The 25,476-nt window shown below is 44.8% G+C and overlaps 1 protein-coding gene across 1 annotated transcript in view; it reads left to right on the top strand.

Moving 5' to 3' along the window:
* Window positions 1–25,476, top strand: part of LOC141114442 (proton channel OTOP2-like) — a 66,778-nt gene that overhangs the window by 21,280 nt on the left and 20,022 nt on the right. Inside the window, exon 3 of the mRNA XM_073608116.1 lies at window positions 3,434–3,492. Within this exon, the coding sequence (XP_073464217.1) occupies window positions 3,434–3,492 (59 nt within the window). The remainder of the gene's footprint in view (window positions 1–3,433; window positions 3,493–25,476) is intronic.

Raw genomic sequence — 25,476 nt, 5'->3', positions numbered from 1 at the left:
CATTGCAGTCTATGGGAACTGACTTGTTAATTTTGCTAGTTCCCACTTGGCTGCCTTATATTCTAGTTATTGGCCTATAAATGGGTATGGGGCCCAGGTCCCACCCTAAGGGACCTATATCAATGTCACCAATTTGGACAGGCTTACTCTGCCTGTAAAGTGCTGCATCTGTAGCATGCATCAAAAATGCTGCTTCAAAGATGTATGGCTTTTGAGAAAAGTTACAAATCTACATTGCAGCTGCAAGATTTTAACACAAAACAATACATACAAGGCCATTTGGGTCTGTTAAGGCTTAAAATGAGAACCCCCACATGAAAAATCCCACTCCAAACGAAAAAAATATTGTGCCCCTCCCACACATACAAACCCCTAGCCAAACACACAGCAAGCCAGCCCATGAAAGGAGGGGCTCGGGCACCCCAAAAGTCAACCACTGTATTCAAGGGGACAAGTGCCTCTTCCACACAACCCTAGGCTGGGGTTGTGGGGAGCTGCAGACAGGGGGCTTTATGTAATGTGGAAAGCCCCTTTAAACTAGTGGGTACAAGGTGCTTTGTGGTTGGTATTGGGCTGAGCCCAACATGCCCCAAAGGCAGCCAGCTATGTTGAGTGCATGTGGCCCTGTATGGTTCAGGAGGGGGTTGGGCAATCACTCTTCCCCTTTCCTAGCTGGCCCTGTTGTATGCTCAGAAAAAGGATGTGGTTTGGATTGGTGAAGGCAGCTCACGGCCTTTGGAGAATGGAGTGGAGTTCCCCTTTAAAAGCAAAAGCTAGCCCATGGAAATGCAAGGGGTTAGAGGGGGAGACAAGAGCATTGGAGAATGGAGTGTGGAGCTCCCCTTTAAAAGCAAAAGCTCGCCCAAGGAAATCGTATGCATTAGAGGGGGAAGGTTAAATGCCCTTTAAGGAGGAGTTAGAGGAGCAAGAGTCTTTTTAAATAATTTTAACAAGGTGCATGTCACATGTTGGCAATGTAACATGCTAACATGACCTGTGTGCAAATCTCCTTAAAAAATACATGAAGGTGAACCAGCGTAAAAAAAAAGAGTTGCGTCCGTTGAACACACGCAATTGCATTTGCGTTGCTTGACATTTACTAAGATTTTGGCCGCACAGTGAACAAACGCATTTAAACGAGCGCAAGAGCCACTTGCGCATGTGCACTGCTTACATTGATCTCATGCAGTTCTAAACATACTTGCGGGCACAGCAGGCTTTCTCTGAGTTACTTTCTCATTCTATTTTGGGCGTATTTGTTACTTGGGCAGTTGTTACTAAACTTTCTCACATCACCCCATAATATTGGCACCTTCATCGTCTGTTAATATTGAATTGAAGATGCCGTGCGCCATGTTCATAGTGGCGCACAGATTGCATTCTCCCGTGCACCGAGATCGCTATAGTAAATGTGGGATTCGCGCTCTGTTCCCAGCGCACCATTTCGTAAATATGAAAATGTGCGTTGCGCCCCACCGTGCGCCTCTACTGATGGCGCGCGGCTTTCATAAATCAGCCCCAGTGTTGTTATAACTGGAGTTGAAAGGCAGGTGCACAATAGTGCATTTTCAGTTGGAGCTGCAAATGGACCCTCTTCTTCCTCCTGCAGCACAGAGGAGTCGGCTGAATTATTTCAGCACAGTATCAGTAACTTGCTGCAGAAGAAACTGTAGCAATAAAATTTTTCAGATGCTGAGAAAGAGACTTGCAGGAGCATTGTGGGCGAGGGGGGTTGGCAGAGAGAATCAGTTGGTTTGCGCCAGAACTATCGAACATTGCAAAAGTTCGGACCCAAACTGCGAACCCTATTAAAGTTTATGCAACCCTAACTTGAAAAGTCAAAAGTGCTAATTTTGAAGGCTTATATGCTAATTATAAGCCATAAAAGGGGTGTGAGGGCCCAAGTACTACCCTAGGGGACATGTATCAATGCAAAAAATGTTTTTTTTCTAAAAAGATTGTTTTACAGGATCAGTGATTTTAACCACTTCCAGCCCAAGGTCGTCATATGACGTCCTTGACTTTCAGTGGGAATATCTGAATGATGGGTGCAGCTGCACCCATCATTCAGATATCCTTGTTTTCAGCCGGCGATTCTGTGCACCATAAGAACAATCACAGTGGCAGTTCCACCACTGATTGCTCTTACAGGCGACAGGAGGGGACATACCCCCTCCCGCCGCCATCCAGTGCTTCTCCGGACTCTCCCATGCTATCGGGGACCCAGAGAAAGAATGGTCACCAGTCATCTCTATGATCGTCGGAGGCCAGGGCGCGACGTTATGATGTCACGTAAACAAAGCCGCAACTGCGGCTGGTAAGCGTGAGATTGTGATTTTTTTTATCTATTTACTTGGTGTAACATCATCTTTCACATTATACAAACAAATTAGGCTACCTTTACTGTTTTATTAATTTTTAATTCATAAAACTGTTTTTTTTTAGTTTAAATTGTTGCGCAAATACCGTGCGAGTTACAACAATCGCCATTTTATTCCCTAGGGTGTCTGCTAAAAAAACATAAATAATGTTTGGGGGTTCAGAGTAATTTTCTAGCAAAAAAATATTATTTTTACATGTAGGAGAGGAGTGCCAGAATAGACCCGGTATGAAGGTGATTAATGATGCTTAAAGTGAAACAATAAAAATGAAAAATTCCTTTAAATATAGTGCCTGGGGGATCTGCTTAGTCTGCATGTGGTGCATCTGTACCATGTATAGAACATGGTAGGATGGTCATTACTTGACACAACTGAGGCCCCCAATAGCACAGGATGCCACTGGGAAATTCTGCATAGTGTTTTGGGGAAGTCATATTTATGCACCATGCTGTGCAGGTGTACTTTGTCCTAAAACTAGCACTGCTCTTGGGACTCAAGTAGCCTCCAGAACTGCTAGAGAGCATTATCTGTGACAAGTAATATGCATCATCACGGGTTTTTGTCGAACCAATATTGCTTATGATGCATATATTTTTCATATTATCGGAGGCACAAAAGATAAATACTTTTCCATTAGGCCCCTTTAGTACCCCAACTCCCCAACTGATCCCTCCTGCAAGGTTTACATCCTCACTGCACTGCAACTGCATGGTAGATTCCCATACATTTTTGTGAGGCCATCTCCCCAGGTCTTCTTCTGAGTATCTCTAACCATAGGAGACATTACCACTGTGTAACAGCCAGCACATATAGAGATTTCCATGCAGGATGTAAACACAAAGACTGCCGGATATAGGTAAGTATGCATATGTATGCACATGGGGAAAGCAAGAGTAGGTTAGGTCAGGAGGGAGGAGAAAAAAAAGTATTAGTATACTTTATCTGAAAGTAATTGAAAAAAAAAAAAAAAATTTATATTGTAAAACATTTCAAATGAATGATGCAATGTAAATGATGAAGTGTTCTTTAAACAAATTGTGCTTTTCTTGTAGACATGTTTTCTTTGGCTGTCCTGCAAACATTGTGTCCAGATCTATTCAAATGTTACCAGGTAAGCAAGTCCAAAACTGTTATTTGAAGAATTACATTTTTGACAAGTCAATTCGTAACCACTTTCAGCAGAGGCGTAGCTTGAAGCTTGTTGGCCCCAATGCAAAATTTGACCTGAGACCCCCCACCACCCCTCGCCACTTCCAACACAGTCCAAGATACTCTCAATAGGCTGTGTATGTAAAAGAGGAAACTCAGAGGGCCCAGCCTGGGCCCTGCCTGTGATGGGCATGCCTCCTGACTTCCAGATTCACATACAAGCACACTACTTTTGCTCAGCAGCTCAGAGTGTGGTCTGCCTGCCCCCACCTACTGTGCACGGTTGAGCAAGGTGTGGCGAGAGGGGCTTTACTGAGCTAAGGGGTGGGGGTGGGGGCTGAGCAGAGAGTGTGCCGCTCGGGGAAAGGGCTTGCCCTGTCACCCCATATAGGTGAAACTGGAAATTCAGAGGGCCCTGGGTGGTCCCCTCCCTGGCTGGCCCAGGCCTTCTGAGTTTACCTATTTAATTATGCAGGATGAGGTGTAAAACAGGGGTAGGCAAATTTTGAGAGGTGGGGATTTACCTGATGAAAAAGATCACCGGGGGTTTGGCAGGTTTTTTTTTAAGAAATTAACTAGCAAGGCCCAACTAAATTGTAAGAAAAACTTAGAAAACTATTATAAAACAAACGTCCTTGTAAAGATATAAAGTTAGCCTACCTTAGGATTGAACAGTGTCAGGCAGTAGAGCAGTGGACGGTGTCAGTAGGGCAGTGGACGGTGTCAGTAGGGCAGTGGACAGTGTCAGTAGAGCAGTGGATGGTGTCAGTAGACCTGGGCTGTCTTTAATATTGATTGGACCCTGGGCAAACATTTTCGTTGCCCCCCCAATGCAATTTCTTTATCGTATATCATGGGACACAGAGCCTTAATGGGTTATAGGTCACCTTGAGGTGATGGACACTAGTATACCCAATACAGGAAGTTCACTCCCCTATATAACCCCTCCTCCTTCCAGGAATACCTCAGTTTTTTTTGCCAGTGTCTAAGGTGTTGGTCACGAATGAAGATGTGCTCTGAGGAGCTCCAGGAGGGATCCATGCTGGATTTAAATAACCTCCACAACCGGATCCATCTAAGCCACTGAGGCCACAGGATGGTACCTGGGCCTCGCATAGAAGAACAAGGTTTTGCCTGCAACGCTTCTCTTTGAGGGCTGGACCCCAGGAACCAGGACTCTTTTTTGTCTTGCTACATTACCTAAAGTTGCTCCTGAGGGGTGCTATACAGGTCCAAAGGAGTGGAACCCCTATAATAGGGACCCGGTCTTTAAAGGTTTACTAACGCAACCCGCCGTGATGGGTGAAGTTTAGGTCTGTCTGTTACAGCAGTATCCTGCAGCGAGGATAAGGTAAGGGAAGAAGCCTAGGAACTGTAAAAAGTCCACCTATGCCTTTTTCTTCCATATATGAAAAACATTGTATGCCTTAAAATCTCCACTAGAGGGAGTAAATTACAGATACTTTGGTACGTTGCTTCTCAGCAGCTCTATGTCTGGCTATAACAGTGGGTGTGGTCCCAGCAGCCAGAGGGGGGTTCTTAATTGAACAGATGGCATTTCCTCTTCTGAGGGAACTAAGCAGCAGTACATAATGACATATTTTCATGTATAGACGGCCCCTACTAAAACATTATCTTGCAAACTAAGGAGCCAAACACTACTGCTGATAAAACTCCCCCCCCCTCCCCTCCCCTCCCCTCCCAGAGAGGTGCGGTGGCGGCTTCCACAGATATTACATTTATATATCAAACTTGCCTTTTTATATAAGCACTATCCCATGGAGGAGATTGTTGTGCCCCAGCCCTTGTACAAGGCAGTACGTTCACTCTGGCAAGGTGTCAAACGGCGTTCGCAGCCTCCTCCTCATCGGGTCTGCATTTGCAGACTTGAATGCCGTCCACGCGCATGCAGACTAGTGTCATTCTTGAGCAAGGAGGGGGGTGGGTATTGGAAATACTGGTCTAAAAAGCAGGCGGCGCCATGTGCAGAACGTAGCGTCCACGTGGAGCACATGGCGCACACGCTGAGGGGCGGAAGACGATGAGGATGCCAAATCAGGCTCACACCTGAGGCTTTAAAGACAGACGCTCTCATTATCAGAAATCTCTAAGAGCAACTGAAGAGAGGAAGTCTGACACACTAAAGGACACAAGAGTGCTGGGGCACGTAAGGGAAGTATACAGGCATTTCCAGTACAGGAAATACAATTATTACTCAGCACCAAAAGCTGGTCTTTATGGTGGCATTGTTTTGCTAAACTATTGCTCAGCAAGTAGTATATTTTTCTTAAAAAGTGCCTCTGCTTATGTGCTTAGCACTATGACTTCCAGAGCTACCACAAAGGTACCAAAAATTCCACCCCCAGGCACTGGGAACTCCAGTCATGCCTCCATACTGTTATCCTCTCTGGAGATACCACACATGGCAAGACAGGGTGAGTCATTGGAACCAATTGGTGGTGCAACTGCTTCCCACACTTGATGAGCCTCTTTCAGCCTCGCAATCTGAGGCACAAACTCTTACGGAGATGGTTCATTCCACTTTCATGCTACCCCTAACAGAGTCAGCGGAAGGTCTGGTTTCTTCCTTGGGTTCTTTAAAACCGTTACAGCCTTTTCATGCGTTTCCGATCCATGCATTACTAGAAAAGCTTATTTATGCTGAATACGATCATCCAGATAAGCATTTTCTCCCTCCAAGAGATTCTCAGTTCTCTAACGATGGAGGAGAAATTCACCAAAAAATGGAAGGTATCAGCAGTTGACGCTGCGATTTCCAGTGTGAATAAAAGTTGGCCAGTAGACAATGCACAAATGCTTAAAGATCCAACAGATAAAAAGGTTGGATTCCTGTTAAAATCCTTTTTTTCCTTGGCAGTGGCTGTTACTCAGCCTGCAGTCGCTGCAATAGGCATCTGTCAGTCCCTAAAGGACCAGTTCACGGAGGCGCTTAAGGAGGTCCCTGCACAACAGGCCCGTGAGTTGGCCAAACTACCAAAGGCACTATGTTTTGCCATAGACGCTATGAAGGACTCCATTCACCAGGCGTCCCGCGCTTGTGCTAGAACACATGCGTAGGACCCTTTGATTAAAAATTGGTCAGCCGAAGCACCTTGCAAAAAGCTTCTGACTAGTTTACCCTTTCATGGGGAGCGACTATTTGGCGATAATTTGGATAAGTATATCCAAACGATTTCTGGTGGGAAGAGTACTCTTTTGCCAGTCAAAAGAAAGTATAAACGTCCTTCATTTGAACTGACTTTTTATCCTGCGCCAGGGGCATCCGCCTCTAGGCTCTAGAGGAAAACCTCAGGGTCAGGCCCAGGCTCAAAAGAAGACCTGGGGCCGGAAATCTGCAAAGCAGAATACTAAAGCCTCATCATGAAGAGGCGCCCCCCTTCGCCAGAGTGGGGGGAAGACTTTTGCAATACTCAGAAGTCTGGCAAAATAAAATTCAGGACAGATGGGTCATCTCCACGGTGTCTCTAGGATACAAACTAGAATTTCGGGAGTTTCCACCATCTCGTTTTCTGAGATCAAACATTCTCAAAGATCCAGGGAAAAAGCAATCTCTGTTTCAAGCATTAGAGCGATTATTGGCTCAGGGGGTGATCATACAGATCCCCACAGAAGAGCAAGGTTTGGGGTTTTATTCAAACCTTTTTACGGTACCAAAACCAAATGGAGATGTCAGACCCATTCTAGATCTAAGGAATCTAAATCAGTTCCAGAAGATCCACTCCTTTCACATGGAGTCGATCAGGTCAGTGGTTTCCATCCTACAAGGAAGAGAACTTCCAGAGTCCATCGACATCAGGGATGCATATCTGCATGTTCCTATACTTCCCGCTCACCAAAGGTTTCTGTGATTTGAAGTAGAACAGCAGCACTTTCAGTTTGTAGCCTAGCCCTTTAGGCTAGCTACAGCACCCCAGGTGTTCACAAAAGTACTGGCCCCACCTCTAGCCAGGTTAAGAGCACAGGGCCTAACAGTCTTGGCATACCTAGATGATCCAAGTGGCTCTCTTGGAGCAAAGTGTACGCATTACAACCAGTTACCTGGAAAGTCTGGGTTGGATTCTCATCCTAGAGAAGTCTTTCTTAAAACTGCTAAAAAAGCTGGAGTATTTTGGCCTGATCATAGACACAGCCCAGAAAAAGGTTGTTCTTGCCTCCGGCAAAAATCAACTCCATACGAGAGCTGGTCCAGTTGGTCAGGTCGAAAGGAAATCCCTCAATTTGCCTTTGCATGAGGTTGTTAGGAAAGATGGTGGCTTCATTTGAAGCAGTCCCCTATGCCCAGTTCCATTCGAGACTGTTGCAAACACTATCCTGTCTGCTTGGAACAAAATGATCCAAGCTTTGGACTTGCCAATGCGGCTGTCCCCAAGGGTGTCCCAAAGCCTCAGTTGGTGGTTACCAGTGGCGGCTGGTGCTCAAAATTTTTTGGGGGGCCCAAACAAACTGAAAAGTTCTGAAAAAACCCCATCAATTGCAGCCCCACTGTGCCCATTAATCGCAGCCACTGTGCCCATCAATTGCCGCCACTGTGCCATCAAATGCAGCCACTATGCCATCAAATGCAGCCAATATGCCCATCAAACGCAGCCACTGTGCCCATCAAACGCAGCCACTGTGCCCATCAAACACAGCCACTGTGTCATCAAACTCAGCCACTGTGCCATATCAAATGATATCAGTCAAACACTATGAAGTATATAATGTACAGCCAATGTACTAAGTGCAACATTACACTTTGGAGTATATAACATACAGCACAGTGTACTGAGTGCAACATACACTATATAATATACAGCACAATGTAATGAGTTAAACACAATTGAGTATATAATGTACAGCACAGTGTGGTTTACTGTGTAAGAATGTGTAGAATGTACAAGTGAAGTAAGCTTTCTGTTAACAATAAACAGGTTCCTGATGTTTAATTCATATTTTATCCCATTTTGTTTAAAACCATATGCATATAAAAGGAGGAGTTTTGCACCATAATTCTTCTATATTGAAATAATGAAAAATGAGAAGAGCAGAGCTGTTCTGTGTCCTGTGAAACAATACATTCATTACTTAGTAAATGATCATTCCTCCAGAACTTCAAAGCCAGCTTTAAGCTGCAGTTAAATCCCAGCACTGACCTGACACTGGGCAGAACACCAGCCAGACTGTAAACTTGCAGATCCTCATACTATGACCAGATTGCAACAGTTAAGTAATCAAACTGTTTACAGAGGCACTGTATGTAGTTGGGAGATGAGTTCTTTATTGTGTTTACCACAAGCGCAATACTCAAGACCCAAACCTATCACAACACTCCAAACTGAGTAGCTAAACCAAATGGTCATGTTCCAGGGTATAAAGCTAACAATTCCTCCCCTACAAAAATGTTCTCATGCAGTAACATAACTAGATCACATTTTCACGTTTTTTTGAGTCAAACTGCTGGTGAACAAAAGCCCTTTTATTTCAGACAGATAGGGCACCATTCGGTCTTCTAACTGGTGTCAAACAAAACTGTACCCATCTGTATCCCTAACAAAACTAAAGAATGCAAGCAGCTTTCACAGGTGTGTAACACCTTCAATTTGCAAGCCAAAATGCCAAATGCACATTTCACCATTCTACACAGCAATGCCTGTTAATGAAGACATGATTAGGGTTTCTCTTTGTTTGTATTACCTCATTAAACATTCCCCTGCAGTGGAGGCCCGTCCATTCCTTCCTGGTTTTCTCGTGTGTTTAGTGGAGAGGGGAGTAATAATGACAGATTCCAGCCTTTCAGGCTGGGGACCAGTATTAGGGAAGACGACTGTCCAGGGACAGTGGTCAAGAACCAAAAGAGCCTTGCCCATCAACATCCTGGAGCTTCGGGCAGTGCATCTGGCTCTGAAGGCCTGGACTTCCAAGTTAAGGGATTGTCCTGTCAGGATCCAATCCGACAATGCCACAGCTGTGGCCTATATTGATCACCAAGGGGGCACCAAGAGTCTCTCAGCACAGAGAGAGGTGAACCATATTCTAACTTGGGCAGAAAGGAATGTTCCATACCTATCGGCAGTCTTCACTCCAGGAGTGGAGAATTGCCAGGCGGACTACTTGAGTCCCCAGCAGTTATTCCCGTAAGAATGGTCCCTTCACCCCGACATTGTTCGGGCTGTTTGCCAAAGATGGGGGACTCTGGACGTGGATCTTCTAGCGTCCAGATTCAACATGAAGTTAGTCAACTTTGTGTCCATGACAAGGGATCCACTCGCATGCGGAACAGATGCGTTGGCGACCCCGTGGGATCAGTTCTCACTGATGTATGCATTCCCCCCTATTCAGTTGCTGCCACGCCTTCTTTGCAGGATCAAGCTGGAAAGAAAGCCGGTAAATCTAGTAGCACCGGAATGGCCCAGAAGGTCATGGTATGCAGAAATCGTAAAGATTGCAGTGGAGGATCCATGGTCCCTTCCACTAAGGCCACACCTGCTCTCACAGGTTCCGATATTCCATCCTACTTTATGAACGCTAAATTTAACGGCCTGGCTATTGAAACCCACATTCTGAAGAAACGTCGGCTTTCCAGGTCAGTTATCTCTACTTTGATTAATGCAAGGAAGCCAGCTTCCAGAACTATATATTATAGAGTCTGAAGGGCTTATGTTTCCTAGTGTGAATCCAAGGGTTGGCACCCTCAGAGATATATCATATGCAGAATTCTTGCCTTTCTACAATTAGGCGTAGAGATGAAATTGGCCTTGAGTACTATTAAGGGCCAAGTCTCAGCCTTATCGATCTTATTTCAAAGACCGCTTGTTACGCATTCTTTAGTCCGGGGTTTTATGCAAGGGGTGATGTGGATTAATCAGCCAGTTAAATCACCTTTGAGCCCTTGGGACTTGAACTTAGTTTTGTCAGTGTTACAAAAACAGCCATTTGAACCGATACAGCATATTCCCTTAGTCCTTCTGACAAGGAAGCTGGTGTTCTTGGTTGCTATATCCTCAGCAAGCATGGTTTTGGAATTGGTTGCTCTTTCTTGTAAAGAGCCATATTCGATTATTCATGAGGACAGACTGTTACGCCCTCGTCCAGACTTTTTACCAAAAGTGGTTTCAGGTTTTCACCTGAACCAAGATATTGTCATGCCATCGTTTTTCCCAAAACCATGTTCCAGGGAAGAAAAGTCACTACATTGTCTTGATGTGGTGAGAGCAGTAAAAATCTATTTAAAGACAGCTGCTCACATTCGAAAAGACTGATGTCTTATTTATTCTGCCAGAGGGTCCTAAGAAAGGACAGGCAGCATCGAAATCCACTGCTAAGTGGATTCAGCAAGTTATAATTCAAACTTATGATTTAAGGGGTAAGATTCCCCCTTTTCAAGTTAAGGCACACTCTACCAGGTCGGTTAGTGTTTCTTGGGCAGTGCGTCACCAGGCCTCCATGGCTCAGATCTGCAAGGCCACAACTTGATCTTCAGTACATACATTCACAAAATTTTATCCGGTGGATGTAAGGAGGAATGAGGATATCGCCTTTGGGTGTAGTGTGCTGCAGGCAGCAGTATAAGTCCTCAGGTCTGGGGGTGCCCTACGGGTTGTCTCTCCCTCCCCTCAAATAGCATTGCTATGGGACGTCCTATTAAATTATTACTTAGGCTCTGTGTCCCATGATGGGATTGAGAACGAGAGAGGGGTTGGGGGGGGCAAGAGAGAGGGGGCCTTAGCCCTGGCTGCAGTCCCTCCTGTGCACCCCCTGTCACAGTCTGTGTATTGGTGTGTATGATGCCTGGTACCTCTTTCCATAGGACGTTCAGGCTAGCCAGAAGCGGGCAGGCCCCTTCTCCTTCTGGGGGGTGAGGATGGGGGTGCTCTGCTCCTTCCAGCGGATACTTTCTAGACCTCGGACTGTCCTTGGTAGCACTAGCAATCCCTGGCTGCATGCACCCCTCGCCGGTCCTCGGGGTGGGGTGATCCGCCTGTTCTCTGGGCCGCTGTCGGAGCTTGGAGAGGAGGGGAGAGCAGGGTAAGCAGTCCCTGGCTGCATGCACTTCTTGCAGGTCCTCCGGGGGGGGTGATCCGCCTGTCCTCCGGGCTGCTGTCGGAGCTTGGAGAGCAGGGTAGCAGTCCCTGTCTGCATGCTCCATCCCGCCAGTCCCCGGGCGAGGGGGCCCGATCCGCCCGTCCTCCAGGCCGCTGTCGGAGCTTGGAGAGGAGGTGGGAGGAATCCAGCCTCTAGGTGGTGCCGCCACATTGGGGTTGCGCCTGCCGCTCCTCACCTTCTGGTGGTCAGGGAGCTCTTGTCCCTCCAGGGCTCTTGCTTCTCCTTGCTCCCGGTCCAGGACTACCCATGCCAAAGGGCTCAAGGGGCAGCTGCTTTGAGCCCCTCAACAATGACAGGGCCCTGGACAGCTGCTCCTTTTGCCCCGCATTAAAGACGGCCCTGAGTAGAGCAGTGGATTTTGTCAGTAGGGCAGTGGACAGTGTCAGTGAGGCAGTGGATGGTGTCAGTAGAGCAGTGGATGGTGTCAGTAGAGCAGTGGATGATGTCAGTAGGGCAGTGGATGATGTCAGTAGGGCAGTGGATGATGTCAGTAGGGCAGTGGATGGTGTCAGTAGAGCAGTGGATGGTGTCAGTGAAGCAGTGGATGGTGTCAGTACAGTGGATGGTGTCAGAAGGGCAGTTGGACAAGTAATTTTGACTATGCTAGTAGACAACAACCCCAATCAGTCTGTCCCCTTGAATTCTCTGCAGCAGAATGCAAGGATTTAGTCCATACTACTAGTTACGCTGACACAGCTCAACTTAATTACTTTGGAGATGACACCTTTGGATATGATTTAATGCCAAAAGTCTATCAAACACTATGAAGGCCCAAATTCAGTCAGATTCAGAAATGAGGTGAAATTTCACAGTGGAGAGATTAATTTATACTGTACGACATGATAGCTGTGGTGTATTGTACTGCAGGACCACACCCCGAGGATTTGCAATGGCAGTTCAAAATAGAATCTGGTCTAGTATGGAGAGTCTGGGTTTGTGATTCAGAGTCAGGATGGTGATCATATGAGTGTCTGTGTGATGATCCATGTTGACCATCAATGAGTGTGTGAGAGTTTCTTTCTAAACCTCCCCTTTTATGTCCAAAATTCCCTTATCTAAGGGATAGCCTAACCGCTTGTCGACTGCCCGCTGTTTGTCGTTTGACGACGGAAGAACGGCTCCCCTGCGTGAATCACCACTTTGAAGGGTATAGGGGGGCGCGTGTGCCCGCCACGGTGCTGAGGAGCCGATGCATGTGCCCGGCGGTCGCAATGTCCGCTGGGCACCCGCGATTGCTCCTGACAGAGCCAGAACTAGGATCTGTTTGTGTAAACACATAAATCCACGTTCTGGCAGGGGAGAGGAGACAGATCATGTGTTCCTAGTATATAGGAACACGGATCGGTCTCCTCCCCCAGGCAGTCCCTTCCCCCTACAGTTAAAACACACCGAGGGAACACATTTAACCCCTCGATCGCCCCCTAGTGTTAACCCCTTCCCTGACAGGGACATTTATACAGTAATCAGTGGCTATTTATCAGGGGATGCGGGCATCCCCTGATAAAGCCACGTGACCCGTGACACCACGCGTAGGGACAGGCACCTCCCACTGTCAGCAGTGTACGAGCTTGCTGCTCGTCTGGATACACTGTACCCTCTGCTATTACACTGTGTGAGTACCCCGTTTGTTGCTATTGTTTAATAAAGCCTTACTATCCTTAAATACTACACTATATGGCATCTTTATCTCGCCGTTGGTTATGATGTTACTCATGGATCTGAGTTTTAATGTATGACAGCCCAAGACTCAGGACCTCCCTTCACAGGAGACACCACAAGCGTTGTTTGCTCTATGCTGTAACCTCAGTGTAGTGAGGTAAGGGGCCATTATCTACCATTAGAGAATTGTTGCATGGAGAGGATTTCGCTATACACTTCACATTCACCACTCTTCTAAGCAAGTGATGCTAAAATCCAGCTGCTGCCTGCACGGTTTAATTGTCTGCCATCACCAATGAAGCATTGGAGTTGTTTACTGCTGCACCAAGTCACTTTTACTGAACTATAATATTGTTTTTATAACTGTGAGCACCCCCTGTTGGGGCTGGACACCTTACTGCACATTGCACATTTACTATGATCACTTTGGACATTCATTGTAGCATTGTACCATTTGGCTCTATTCGCCTTCATGTTATTTATTTTTTAGCGATTTATTTAGCTGCATGAATCACGGTTGATTTAATCATAACATTGCTTGTATACAATTTTGAGCACTCAGTATTGGCACTGGACACTTGTATTCCTTTTGTCACATATATCGTGTAATTATTGGGGCATTCACTGCCACATTGCACTTTTCATTATAATTTATTTTGGATATAATTCATTTTGACATTTTTCTCACTGCACACCCTTATGCTGATATTTAATGTATAGTCTCATTTAGGACCATTTAGGTGAGCCTGACTTCTTTATTTTTATATGCATATATTGTCAGTACTTTTTATTGTGTTTGAGACCACCATCGTATGCTTTAGTGAGGGCAAGAGATAAGTCCCCCACCTTAGGATACTGAGTAGGCCTGCACTTATCTATTAGAGTCCTTTTTAGGATTAGCGCAGCACCACTCCCACTTATCAGGAAAACCATCTTGTTTAAATGGAAATTAGCCGATCCACCAACAGTCTCACAATGGAGGTCAACGGTTGACGCAGTGTTACCCCTATATAAACTGACATTTATGAGCCGCAAATGTCCAAAAAAATTCAATAAGATATGGGGGCCTGGGTGAGGGTGAGGCCGAATACCAATTAGAGCTCTCATTGGCTGGGGGCTAGGGTTTGGAGACATGGTCTTCCTGGACTGGGGTATCTGTGGCTTCGGCTCCCCCTCCTATCCCTGATCTTCTTTTCACCCCCCCATCTACCCTCCCTCATACTAGCTCCTGCTGATATTCTAACTCAATCCTCTTCTGGATATCCCCTCTGAGTGCCTTAGAATCTCAGGTTAACTACTTTTGTATGATTCCTCATTAAACCCTTAACTATAGGCCAATTTCCAACTTGCCTTTTGTGGCAAAGGTGATGGAGCACTTGGTGGTTATCCAGCTACAGGCTTATCTTGAGTCTTTCTACCTTCTGGACGAATTCCAGTCCGGATTTCGACCTGGCCACGGAACAGAGACAAGCCTCATCTGTGTCTATGATGATGTCCTTCACAGTCTGGACAGAGGTGACTCAGTAGCACTGGTTCTCTTGGATCTGTCGGCCACGTTTGATACCATGAACCATACAATTTTACTCAAGCGGATGAGATCAGTTTTGGGCATGAGCGGGTTGGCTTTGGCTTGGGTGGCCTCTTTTTTAGAGGGCAGAGTTCAGGGAGTCAAGACTGGCTCCTTTTACTCTAAAAGCACCGCCTTGGACTGGTGAGTGCCACAGGGTTCTGCGCTGTCTCCTCTGCTGTTATCTATATGAGGCTTCTTACCGACCTCCTAAAGACCCACGCCGTCCAGTACCATGTATACCATGGTACCATGTATATGCAGATAACACCCAGGTTTACCTGAGGATTCCTAGGAACCAGCCGGCTGATGCCACCCTTGCCAACTGTGTGGAGGCCATCTACATATGGATGTCCACCAATTTTTTGAAACTCAATGGTGGCTATTCCTCCAGATATTCCGTCTTGGCCACCCTCATTTGGTTCTCCTCCGGAGGCGGCCTCCCAGGTTCGTGACTTGGGATCCGTCTTAGATTTGGGTTTAACCCTGGCCCCTCAGGTAAATAAGGTGGTCATTGCATGCCACTGGCAGCTAAAACTCCTGAGGGTGTTCAAATACCTGTATCTTTCAGACAAGAAAATCATCATCTGTTCCACGATAGGCAGCTGCCTATACTATTACAACTCATTAAATCTGGGATTACCAAAGAAAAAAGTGCAGAGGCTTCAACTCATACAGAATGCTGCGGCAAGGCTACTTATGGGTGTCCCTTTGAGGGATCATATCACCCCCGTTCTTTGTGCCTTGCACTGGCTACCAGTCTACCATCGTACTCTGTTGAAAGCAGGCTGTATCATGTTTAAAATCATGAGAAGCCTTGCTCCGAGTTACCTCTGTTCACACTTCCACAAACGAGTTCTGGGCAGATCACTTAGATCGAGCAGAAGAGACCTCCTCCACATCTCTGTGCCTAAGAAGACCCGGCGTGGTGGTCGAACTTTCTCCCACTAGGGTGCCGTGCTGTGGAATAGCCTCCCTGCCAAGCTCCAGGAGGCCCCTAACATCCTGGTCTTTCGTAGGAAATTGAAGACTTGGCTCTTCACAAAAGCCTTTCCTGCGTAGCCTTTCTGGTTCCATCTTTCATGCTGCTTCCCTGCTGTTGTCTCTTCCTAGTCCCTGGGTTTTTTTCTCCAGGGACTCCGCCAAGCACGTTGGAACCCTTCAGGGGAAGACCGCACTATATCAATATACCTCTCAACTCAACTCAACTCATGTAATTATATACGGTTGAATTTTTTATATGCATATTAATGTACTGTGTACCTTTCTACTTTTCATGTAATTGTGTCTGATAAATAAAAACTTTTCTGTTAAAAAAAAAATATATGGAGTTAAACTTGCAGTAACGCAATGAAATAAACAGCGTTAAACTTGCAGTAACGCAATGAAATATGCAACGTTAAACTTGCAGTAACGCAATGAAATATATGGCGTTAAACTTGCAGTAATGCAATTAAATATATATAGCGTTAAACTTGCAGTAATGTAATGAAATATACAGCGTTAAACTTGCAGTAATGTACAGAACTATATGGCATTAAACTTGCAGTAACGCAATTAAATATATGGCGTTAAACTTGCAGTAACCCAATTAAATATACGGCATTAAACTTGCAGTAACGCACAGTACTCTATGTTGTTAAACTTACAGTAACGCAATGAAATACACAGCGTTAACCTTAGTGTAACGCACAGAACTATATGGCATTAAACTTGCAGTAACACAATGAAATATACAGCGTTAAACTTGCAGTAATGCACAGAACTATATGGCATTAAACTTGCAGTATCGCACTGAACTGTACAGAACTTGCAGTACGGCAACTGAAATATACTGTGGTAAGCGCACAGTAACGACCAGAAATGTACTGCGTTAAATTGCACGTAACACACTAACCTATGCGACGTTAAACTTGCAGTAACGCAATAAAATATACTGTGTTAAACAGTCACTACACTCACAATGACTGATCTATCCCTACATTCACACTAATGTAAAGATGAATGGTGGTCACACTACACTCACAATGACTGAACTATCCATACATTCACACTAAAACAATAAAAAGGGGGGTTTGGAACTTTAAATGAGGTGTGTGGGATCACACAGCTCCATCCCTATCTATATGCAAGAAAAAGAGGGTTTGGGACTTTAACTGAGGTAGATCTAGCATGGCTAAAAGATGAGTCAATGTAACAAGACATGTTTTTTTCATTAAAAAACATGACATGGCAATATGAGTACATACATAGTAAATAAGCATAACAATCACATATTATTGACCAGATATTCATAAAAAGAATCTCTTGAAAAGCAACATGGTGGGGTAGCTTGGGAATGGATGAAATAAAACCATCTAAGAAGAAAATGGTGCATCAAAATTGGCCCGATGCACATTTAGTGGTTTCCTACCACATCCTCAGGGGCGAGTGCACCAATGTCTGTAAAAAAGCATAAATAAACAATATGGTCCAAAGTTACACCCAAACACAAGGGAGACTATATATATATAGGAGGGGAGAAATGAACTCATCCCACTAAGTACTTACATGTTAATTAAGTCTAGACCATGTAAACATGAAAACTGGTGGCTGCTTGAAATGTTCATCCCAGGAGCTAAGGAAGGGGCCCTCAGGAAAGCCGGGCGCACACAATGATCCCCAGAGAAAAGGAAACAATTGGTCAAAAAGACAAACATTCACACTAATGCAAAGATGAATGGTCGCACTACACTCACACTGAACTATCCCTAGATGCACACTAAACTGATATTCTATACTGGCAATAGAATCAGAATAGCACACTATAGCACGCTAACTGTTTAGTAGCACTGAACAGAGCCCTGTTCTGTCTCTCTCCACACCGCTATCACACTACAAATGGCCGCAATGCAAACAATACTTTTATAGTGTGGGTCGGTTTAAGAGCAATAAGCCTTGATTGGATACAGTCATCATGACAGCATCCAATCATGGCTCTAACAGTGCTCTGTGCCCGTGATTGGGTGAAGCTTTCATTGATTCAGCCAGTCAGGGCTTTCAATGCACTGTGTGGTGGCGCAGTGCATTGTGGCTGAACAAATGGTCGAACGACCCAATAATTCGGTTGTTCGGCGAACGACCGAACAGCCAAAGTTCGGCCTGAAAGCATGCTCAGGCCAAACCGTTCACCCATCCCTAATGGACTGCAAGGGCTATTTTTTCAAATTTCACTGCATCAAACCACATGGTACTGTGGTACCATGCAGTTTGGTGGCTGTAAACATGCTGCATTTAACTCAAACCAATATCAGTTGTAAATTAGAGTGAAAAGTGGGCCTCACTGTCTCTGGCTGCAGTTGTCGCTCCATTTATCTCTGTGCTGCTGTCTTGAGGTTCTCTCTCCTTGCACAGCGTCTCTCTAAAAAATATGGGTTCAGTCAGCGCAAAATCCAGTACATATGAATGAATAAAAGCAGCTGTACACTAAAGGTCAATATATAATAATCCTTTGAACAAAAAAGATAAAGAATGGCAGTGCAGCGCTAATGATACAATAAACACATAAATTTAAAAACTCCCCTTTGATGAAAGAAACATAGATAAAAAGAGTTGACAAATAAGTTCTCCTCGGCAGTGATAAGGGTGCTCATAAGCATTCAAAAAGTGAGTTGTCAGCGCTTCCTCCACCATTTAGTCAAACCGCTCACCTCAATCTCTGGACCCCTGAATTAACAGATAGGTCAAACAGGCATTCACCACTAGGGTGTTCACAGATGACACATAAAAAATCAATAAAGAATATATAGTGCACACTGTATGGCTAAAATGCATAGGCTTTATTAAAAGATAGGTACTCACAAAACTAGCACTAATGTCCCAGTGCTAGGATGAATAACAGAGAAATGAGCATAAGATGGTTTTTCAAACATCCATATTATCATCAGAACAGTAGATAGGTGGCTGCAGTGATGTCACGAGGTCCTCCCGCACGTGTATCGTCCCTCGATAGGACTTTCTCAGCGTTAACGGGGGCTCGTACGTCTGTTTCTTATATATATTAAGCCACCTAATTGTTTGTACTAAAACGGACCGCCCACTGGTGCGTACACCGCCCAATCGGCTGGGACTCCCAGAGGTTGGATGTATCACTTCCCGTTGCTTTCGTCCGTTGCCGTGGTAATAAAGACGTCAACGACGGCATGAAGCCCAGTCACGTGACTATAAGCACATGACTTGAAACCACCAGCCAGGACGCAACAGGACGTACACAGAATAAGTGCGCATCCGGCTCGAACAGCAGGGGACACCAGCGCCGGACAGCGCATAAGAACCATGGACAGCCAGCACTCAAAGGCTGGGCAACTATAAAGGCAGGCTTATATGATTAATCGACTTATTAATAATAAAAAAAAAAAATGTCCTATTTACATTAAAAAACACATAAATATAAAAAATATAATATACAAAAAATATTAAAAAATAAAAAAACGTAACGTCATCGCAGCCACCCTTGACATAACAGCAAAAATATAGTTCATACTCATAATGGATTAGTAATATACCAAAAGGCAAAAACCTCAATGGCCTCATTAGCCCACCACCCATCACACAAGAAAAAAAGAAAACAAATAATTGATAAAAATTACCACTTTATGCCTTCAACACTAAATTTGCCTAAGTGTAAATATACCATATAAAATACATCCTACCTAACTATCTGAAATAAAACAATTTAAGTTGAGTTCGACATTGAGCCCCATGGGTACCCCCACTTTTGTTTCATAAATCCAGAACGACTCACGACGACTCAGTTGTCGTATGTAGTTGCCCCCCCTCCAATGTTGGATCACTTTCTCAACCCTGCAAAATTTTAATTTGGCAGGGTCACGATCGTGGAACATTCTAAAATATTTGGAGACATTGTGAGTAACCAGGCCCTTTTTAATGTTACTCACGTGTTCTCCAATTCATACATGTAGGGGTCTGGATGTTCTCCCCACATACTAAAGACCGCATTCACATTATAGAATGTACACTACTCCTGAGGTGGAGCATGTTATCAAATCTTTGATTTGATATGATTTGTTGGTAGCGGTGGCAACAAACTCTTTTCTTTTCTTAATATTACCCCTAGCTTGTCTACATGTAGGGCAATGGCCACAGGCGTAGAACCCTGTTAGGAAATTGAATATTCTGTTTTCAGATATAACTCCTGGGGCTAATTTGTCTCTCAAAGAAGGGGCCCTCCTATATACAAATTGGGGATTTTAATGCCTGCCTTTACTATCCTCCTTTCCACTCGCCATCATTCCTTCCATGCCAGGAGTGATTGTGGCTAAAGTTCTGCCATGAAGTGGCCATTCAGAATCCTCTCTTCTTTGCTGTGGTCTGTCCTGCTGCTATGTGAGCCAATTGCCAATGAGGATAGAGAGACTGTGGAGAGCCGCTGCTCTCTTGCACATCACTGGATTGAGATGGGGCTCAGGTAAATATAAGAGGGGGCTGGGGGGGGGGGGGAGATGCACCCAGAAGGTTTTTTACCTTGATGCATAAAATGCATCAAGGTAAAAAAAACTTCTGCCTTTAGAACCACTTTAATAAAGGCTGCATTTCTGACATAATATTCACCATGGGTTTTCTAAAGCGTTAGTACAAAAGAAGCTGTTACCCTTCAGACTGGTTCTTTCTGACAAAAGCTCTCTAAAGCTCCTCCCAATAGGCATGGGTGTTGAGATGAAGAAGCAGGGGGTTGAATCACTCCACATTCAGTGGTATCTGTTTAAATTCAAGCTTAAGCTATTGAGCTTTGCAAACAGGCTTTTTTTCAACAGAGCTGAGAGCAGACTAGTAAGCATCTGAAAGGTACCTACAGCTAATTCCGTGTGTAGCAGGGACACATTTTTGATGTAACTTAATGTTAATGCTATATCTTATCCTCTGGCGCCATCTAGCGGCCAAAGTACAAAAGGACTGAATCTTTATTTTCTTCTCACTTTTCAAGTTGACATGGAAGTATTCTGTTTGTTTACATTTGGAAATTAACTTGACCTGCCCACAATGCACAGTGACTCCCACAATCCTCAGGGAATGGAACTACATTGTGGGAAGACTATAAAAAGGCTGGGAGCGGCCATCTTAGGTCTCTTGTTCCTGGGATGCATGGCCTGCCAGCAGGGCTCTGTGGGTGTGTGTGTTCCACAGAGTTGCGGCCTACCCTGTGCGGAGCGAAACAGCAGCCAGCGATCCTGCCTTACATCACAGCGTGCTGGAGCAGCAGAATGATCATCCAGAGACCCTTGAAGGAGGTAACTGAGGACTCCCGGTCGTCTGTGAGCAGTCTTTGATCCGGCCTTACATCACAGCGTGCTGAAGCAGCAGTGTGATCGTTCCAGAGACCCTTGTCGTCTGTGAAGTGGTACAGCGGAACGGCGTGGCCGCAGCAAACAAACTGAGTTACTATGGAGACAGAACCCTGCACCTCAGAAAGGAGTTCCCTGACATCACTGTCCTGGTTGGGTGAGAGGGCTGTTGCCCACAAGTTCCTTGATGCACTTTTATATACACGTGTTCACAAGACAGAGTTGCTGGGACCCATAGTCCCACAAGCAGATTCAAGAGGAATTAGTACTGAGTCCTTGGCATCAAAGTTAGTTAAAGTGCCACGGCACCAGAGCCTGGCTTTCATCTTTTCAGCATACTTTGATAAGGAATCCTTAACCCTTGGATTACAAAATTACCTTGTTGCTAGCAGAAGAAAAGAAGATAAAGAAGGACTGTTCAGTAACACATAAGGCCTTGGGTTATTTTACTATATCAGGGCGGTGTGATATTACAGGAGGGAGCTCCCTAGTGTTGTATTGTACTTAATCAGGTTAACATTTGATTCAGTACAGCCTTAAGCGTGCAGGAAATAGGACAATGCTTAGAGTGAGATACACTCACTCTGACGGTATCCTATTTACTTTGTTACACCTCTCATATATTATTTCAGACATTATACACCTGTATTGTACATTTGTAATAAAAAGTTTAGTTGTCTGTCAGACTATGTTGGTCTGACAGTACAACCATTGTAGTTTAACCCTTCTAATACAACTACAGTAAATACGGTTATTATTCAAGTTAAACTGTGTGAGTGTTGTTTTCCTTTTCATCACCAGCCAAAAGGAGGGTAAGGTAACTACAAACAGGTATGCTATATTGAGTATTGTGAACTTGCCTTTGTGATTTCATTCTAACTGCACACTATTACACCACAGCTATGTCAGGGGGACTGAGATATTCAAGGGGGTATAAAGCAGAGTACAGGCCCAAATAACTCAGCAGCTCCTTTGAGGGTTTGTGCTACACGTGCAATAATTGTATTTATCTAAAATAATTGTAATTTTGTAGCCCTAAAATATTATGTTCACTTTATTCATCCCATCACATGCAAAAAAAAGAATCCCATCCTTTTTACTTCCTTTTCACATGATTGAGTGAACAAAGCTTAACCTCATTTACTATGCTAATGAACACTCTCTTTTCTAAGTGTAAAGTCTCTTTTCCTGTAGGGCTACTTCAAACTGGAACACAGGCGTTTGCACGCGTGGTGCCGTATGGCCACTCATATTCTGGTTTTGACAGCTCATTCATTTCAGTGGGCTGCAAAATGCACTGGAATATGCAAAAGTAGTGCAAGGGCTATTTTACAAATTGCACGCATCAAACCACATAGTACTGTGGTGCCATGCAGTTTGGTGGCTGTAAACATGCTGCATTTGCAAGATGCGTATGGCATGCCATTAAAAATTCATTGGCATACGCACGTGTCTTACAAAGGCAGCACGTTGATGTGTGGTGCTTCCCTGGTATCGTGTTCCATTGTGATTGGACCCTTAGTCATCAAATCTCAGCATCAGAAGTTTCATGAAGTGACACAAGCATCTTAGTTTGAGTAAGTTCTTGAGCAAGAACCCGCAGGGATTTAAAAAACTGCAATTGATATATTAAATTACTACAAAAGAGGATCCTAAATCACTTGCAACTGCAGTTAGAAAATCAGCTTCACAATTTCACCAGTGGCGCCCCCCCCCCCAATCCATGCGTCTGGCCCCTAATCTACATGCAGGGTGCCGGACGCATGGATTTCAATGTTTTTTTTTAAGCACATGTTTAGAGGCTGTAATTGGCTTCAAAAAAGGGTGGGCTTGCACTGCACCCTGAGCCCACCCAGATAATTATTCGCTAATGTCTTCCTGCTTCTCCTCCCGGGCCAATCAGGAAGCGGGTCCTGAGACCCGATTGGCCGGGAGTCTTAGGACTCCCGACCATTCGGGTTTCAGGACCCACTTCCTGTTTTGCCGGGAGGAGAAGCAACAGCTGCGGCTCTTCCCTTGGCAAGCTGGAGTGAGGCGCGGCATCGGCATCCTAAGATAAGGCCACTGATCGCTGCCATCCTTCTCCCGCGGGGGGGGCACTGATCGACACAGTCTGTCTCCTGTGGAGGGCACGGATGAACACCAGCCGTCACTGAATTTCACCATACCTGGAGTCAAAATCTTAGCCCTGTAGAACATCCAGAGATGTTGGGTATGCAAAAAGAAGTATTTGAAGTCAAAAGTACTTATAATATGCCTGATTCACACATCTCTCTGGAAAATATATACAGTATATATACAGTGATTGACCATATGTTGCAATAACGGATGATATAATGTGTGTCACAGTGCACATTATGGTGTGAACTAGGCGTAAGCAAGGGTTGTAGCCCTTTAGGGCATGTAATGTAGGCTGGGCTGCCTTTTTCCTTTATGTAGGCTGGGGCCAATTGAGTTAGGACAGAAGAATAATGGGAAGTGGAAGCCTGCGGTGAGTCACCATGTACGTTGTGAACTTTGGGGTTGGTCCGAAGCAGGGAGAAAGAGAGAACCCATTTTGGGGAACCTAAAACAGAGGGAAGGAAAAAGAGCTGGTTGGCAACCCCTTGTTAAACTTGAGCTTGTAATGAACAGTGTCACAGTTGTTTCATGGGAAGAAGGAGGTGATGTACAACTTTACTGATGATAACTTTGTATCACGTTCACATTCACTTTAATAGGGCGTACACACGGTCGGACTTTGTTCGGACATTCCGACAACAAAATCCTAGGATTTTTTCCGACGGATGTTGGCTCAAACTTGTCTTGCATACACACGGTCACACAAAGTTGTCGGAAAATCCGATCGTTCTGAACGTGGTGACGTAAAACATGTACGTCGGGACTATAAACGGGGCAGTGGCCAATAGCTTTCATCTCTTTATTTATTCTGAGCATGCGTGGCACTTTGTCCGTCGGATTTGTGTACACACGATCGGAATTTCCGACAACGGATTTTGTTGTCGGAAAATTTTATCTCCTGCTCTCCAACTTTGTGTGTCGGAAAATCCGATGGAAAATGTCTGATGGAGCCCACACACGGTCGGAATTTCCGACAACACGCTCCAATCGGACATTTTCCATCGGAAAATCCGACCGTGTGTACGGGGCATTAGTGTTTACAGACGCTGATCATTTGGAGAATAATTTATTTCATTAGTTGGTCCTAAGGTTGGGAGTATGTGAGTAGCCAAGATGACGGAATTCCTCAATAACATGGGTATTTGATGCCCCATCTTGTTCCTGTTGCAGGAGGTACCCTTGGCCAGGATGACCACAGTTGGTGGTAAATCCTGCTGCTTGCCTGCTTACATAGCCCTACATACATTTTATTGACCCTATTTATAGTTTTTTTTTTTATTCTTAGTTTGCCTTTGCCTTTGCTTTTTATGGTAAAATTGCTCAGAGCAGCTTCATAAATGGGAGCTTAATGGATAAAACGTTGTCTCTGGTTTTCCCACATAAAGAAATAAAAATTAATAACCATATGAATCCCCATAAAATCATCAGATTTTTCATTGTTTGCTTAGCCTGGATATTAAACTCTACCCTCAGTTGCATAAATCCAAATAATCTGTGGAAGTTCAGCAATATGTTGAAATGAAGTCAAATGTCATAACCAATGGAGCAGACAAAGTATTGAGTGCAGGCTTACCTGAAGGTCACCTAGCAGAAGACTGGGCTGGGGAGCACGGGGCACTTACTACCTGGGCCAATACTAATAGGATGCCTTGGGCTGGTGACTTTGATTGGTGATAGCTTACCATTAAGACATTGATTAAAGAGGTACCTACAGTTAGTGATGCATAACACATTATATAGCTTCTGTACTCACAAACCTGTGGTCACAGTGTCTGGCAAAAGAAAGTCCTCCAGCACTGACTTTCTGTATGTAATTCTGAGATGTCATGTGATTGGATCCTGAGAACTGCAGCCTGCTCCACCTCATGCCCTCTGCCTGCCTGGCACTAAAAGGTATGGGGGTTCTGTGATAGCGACACCTGGCGGAACTCTCATGGAGACACGGGGCATGTGACAGGGGGCACTCTAATGGAGACACCTGAAGTAAGGGGACACAATGATTGGGAAACCTGGTGTAAAGGTTCACACTAAAAATTGGCAGCAATTATTATTGAAATACTGTGGAAATTGTACAATGGGCATTTTTTGATAACTACATATGTACTGGGATCTGAGCCTTAGCACAAACATGAGACTCAGACATCTGCTGGAAGAA

Source organism: Aquarana catesbeiana, linkage group LG12, assembly GCF_042186555.1.
Source record: "Aquarana catesbeiana isolate 2022-GZ linkage group LG12, ASM4218655v1, whole genome shotgun sequence".
Taxonomy (NCBI): domain Eukaryota; kingdom Metazoa; phylum Chordata; class Amphibia; order Anura; family Ranidae; genus Aquarana; species Aquarana catesbeiana.
The sequence above is the reverse complement of the archived record's forward strand: the minus strand, read 5'-3'. Positions and strand labels throughout refer to the sequence as shown.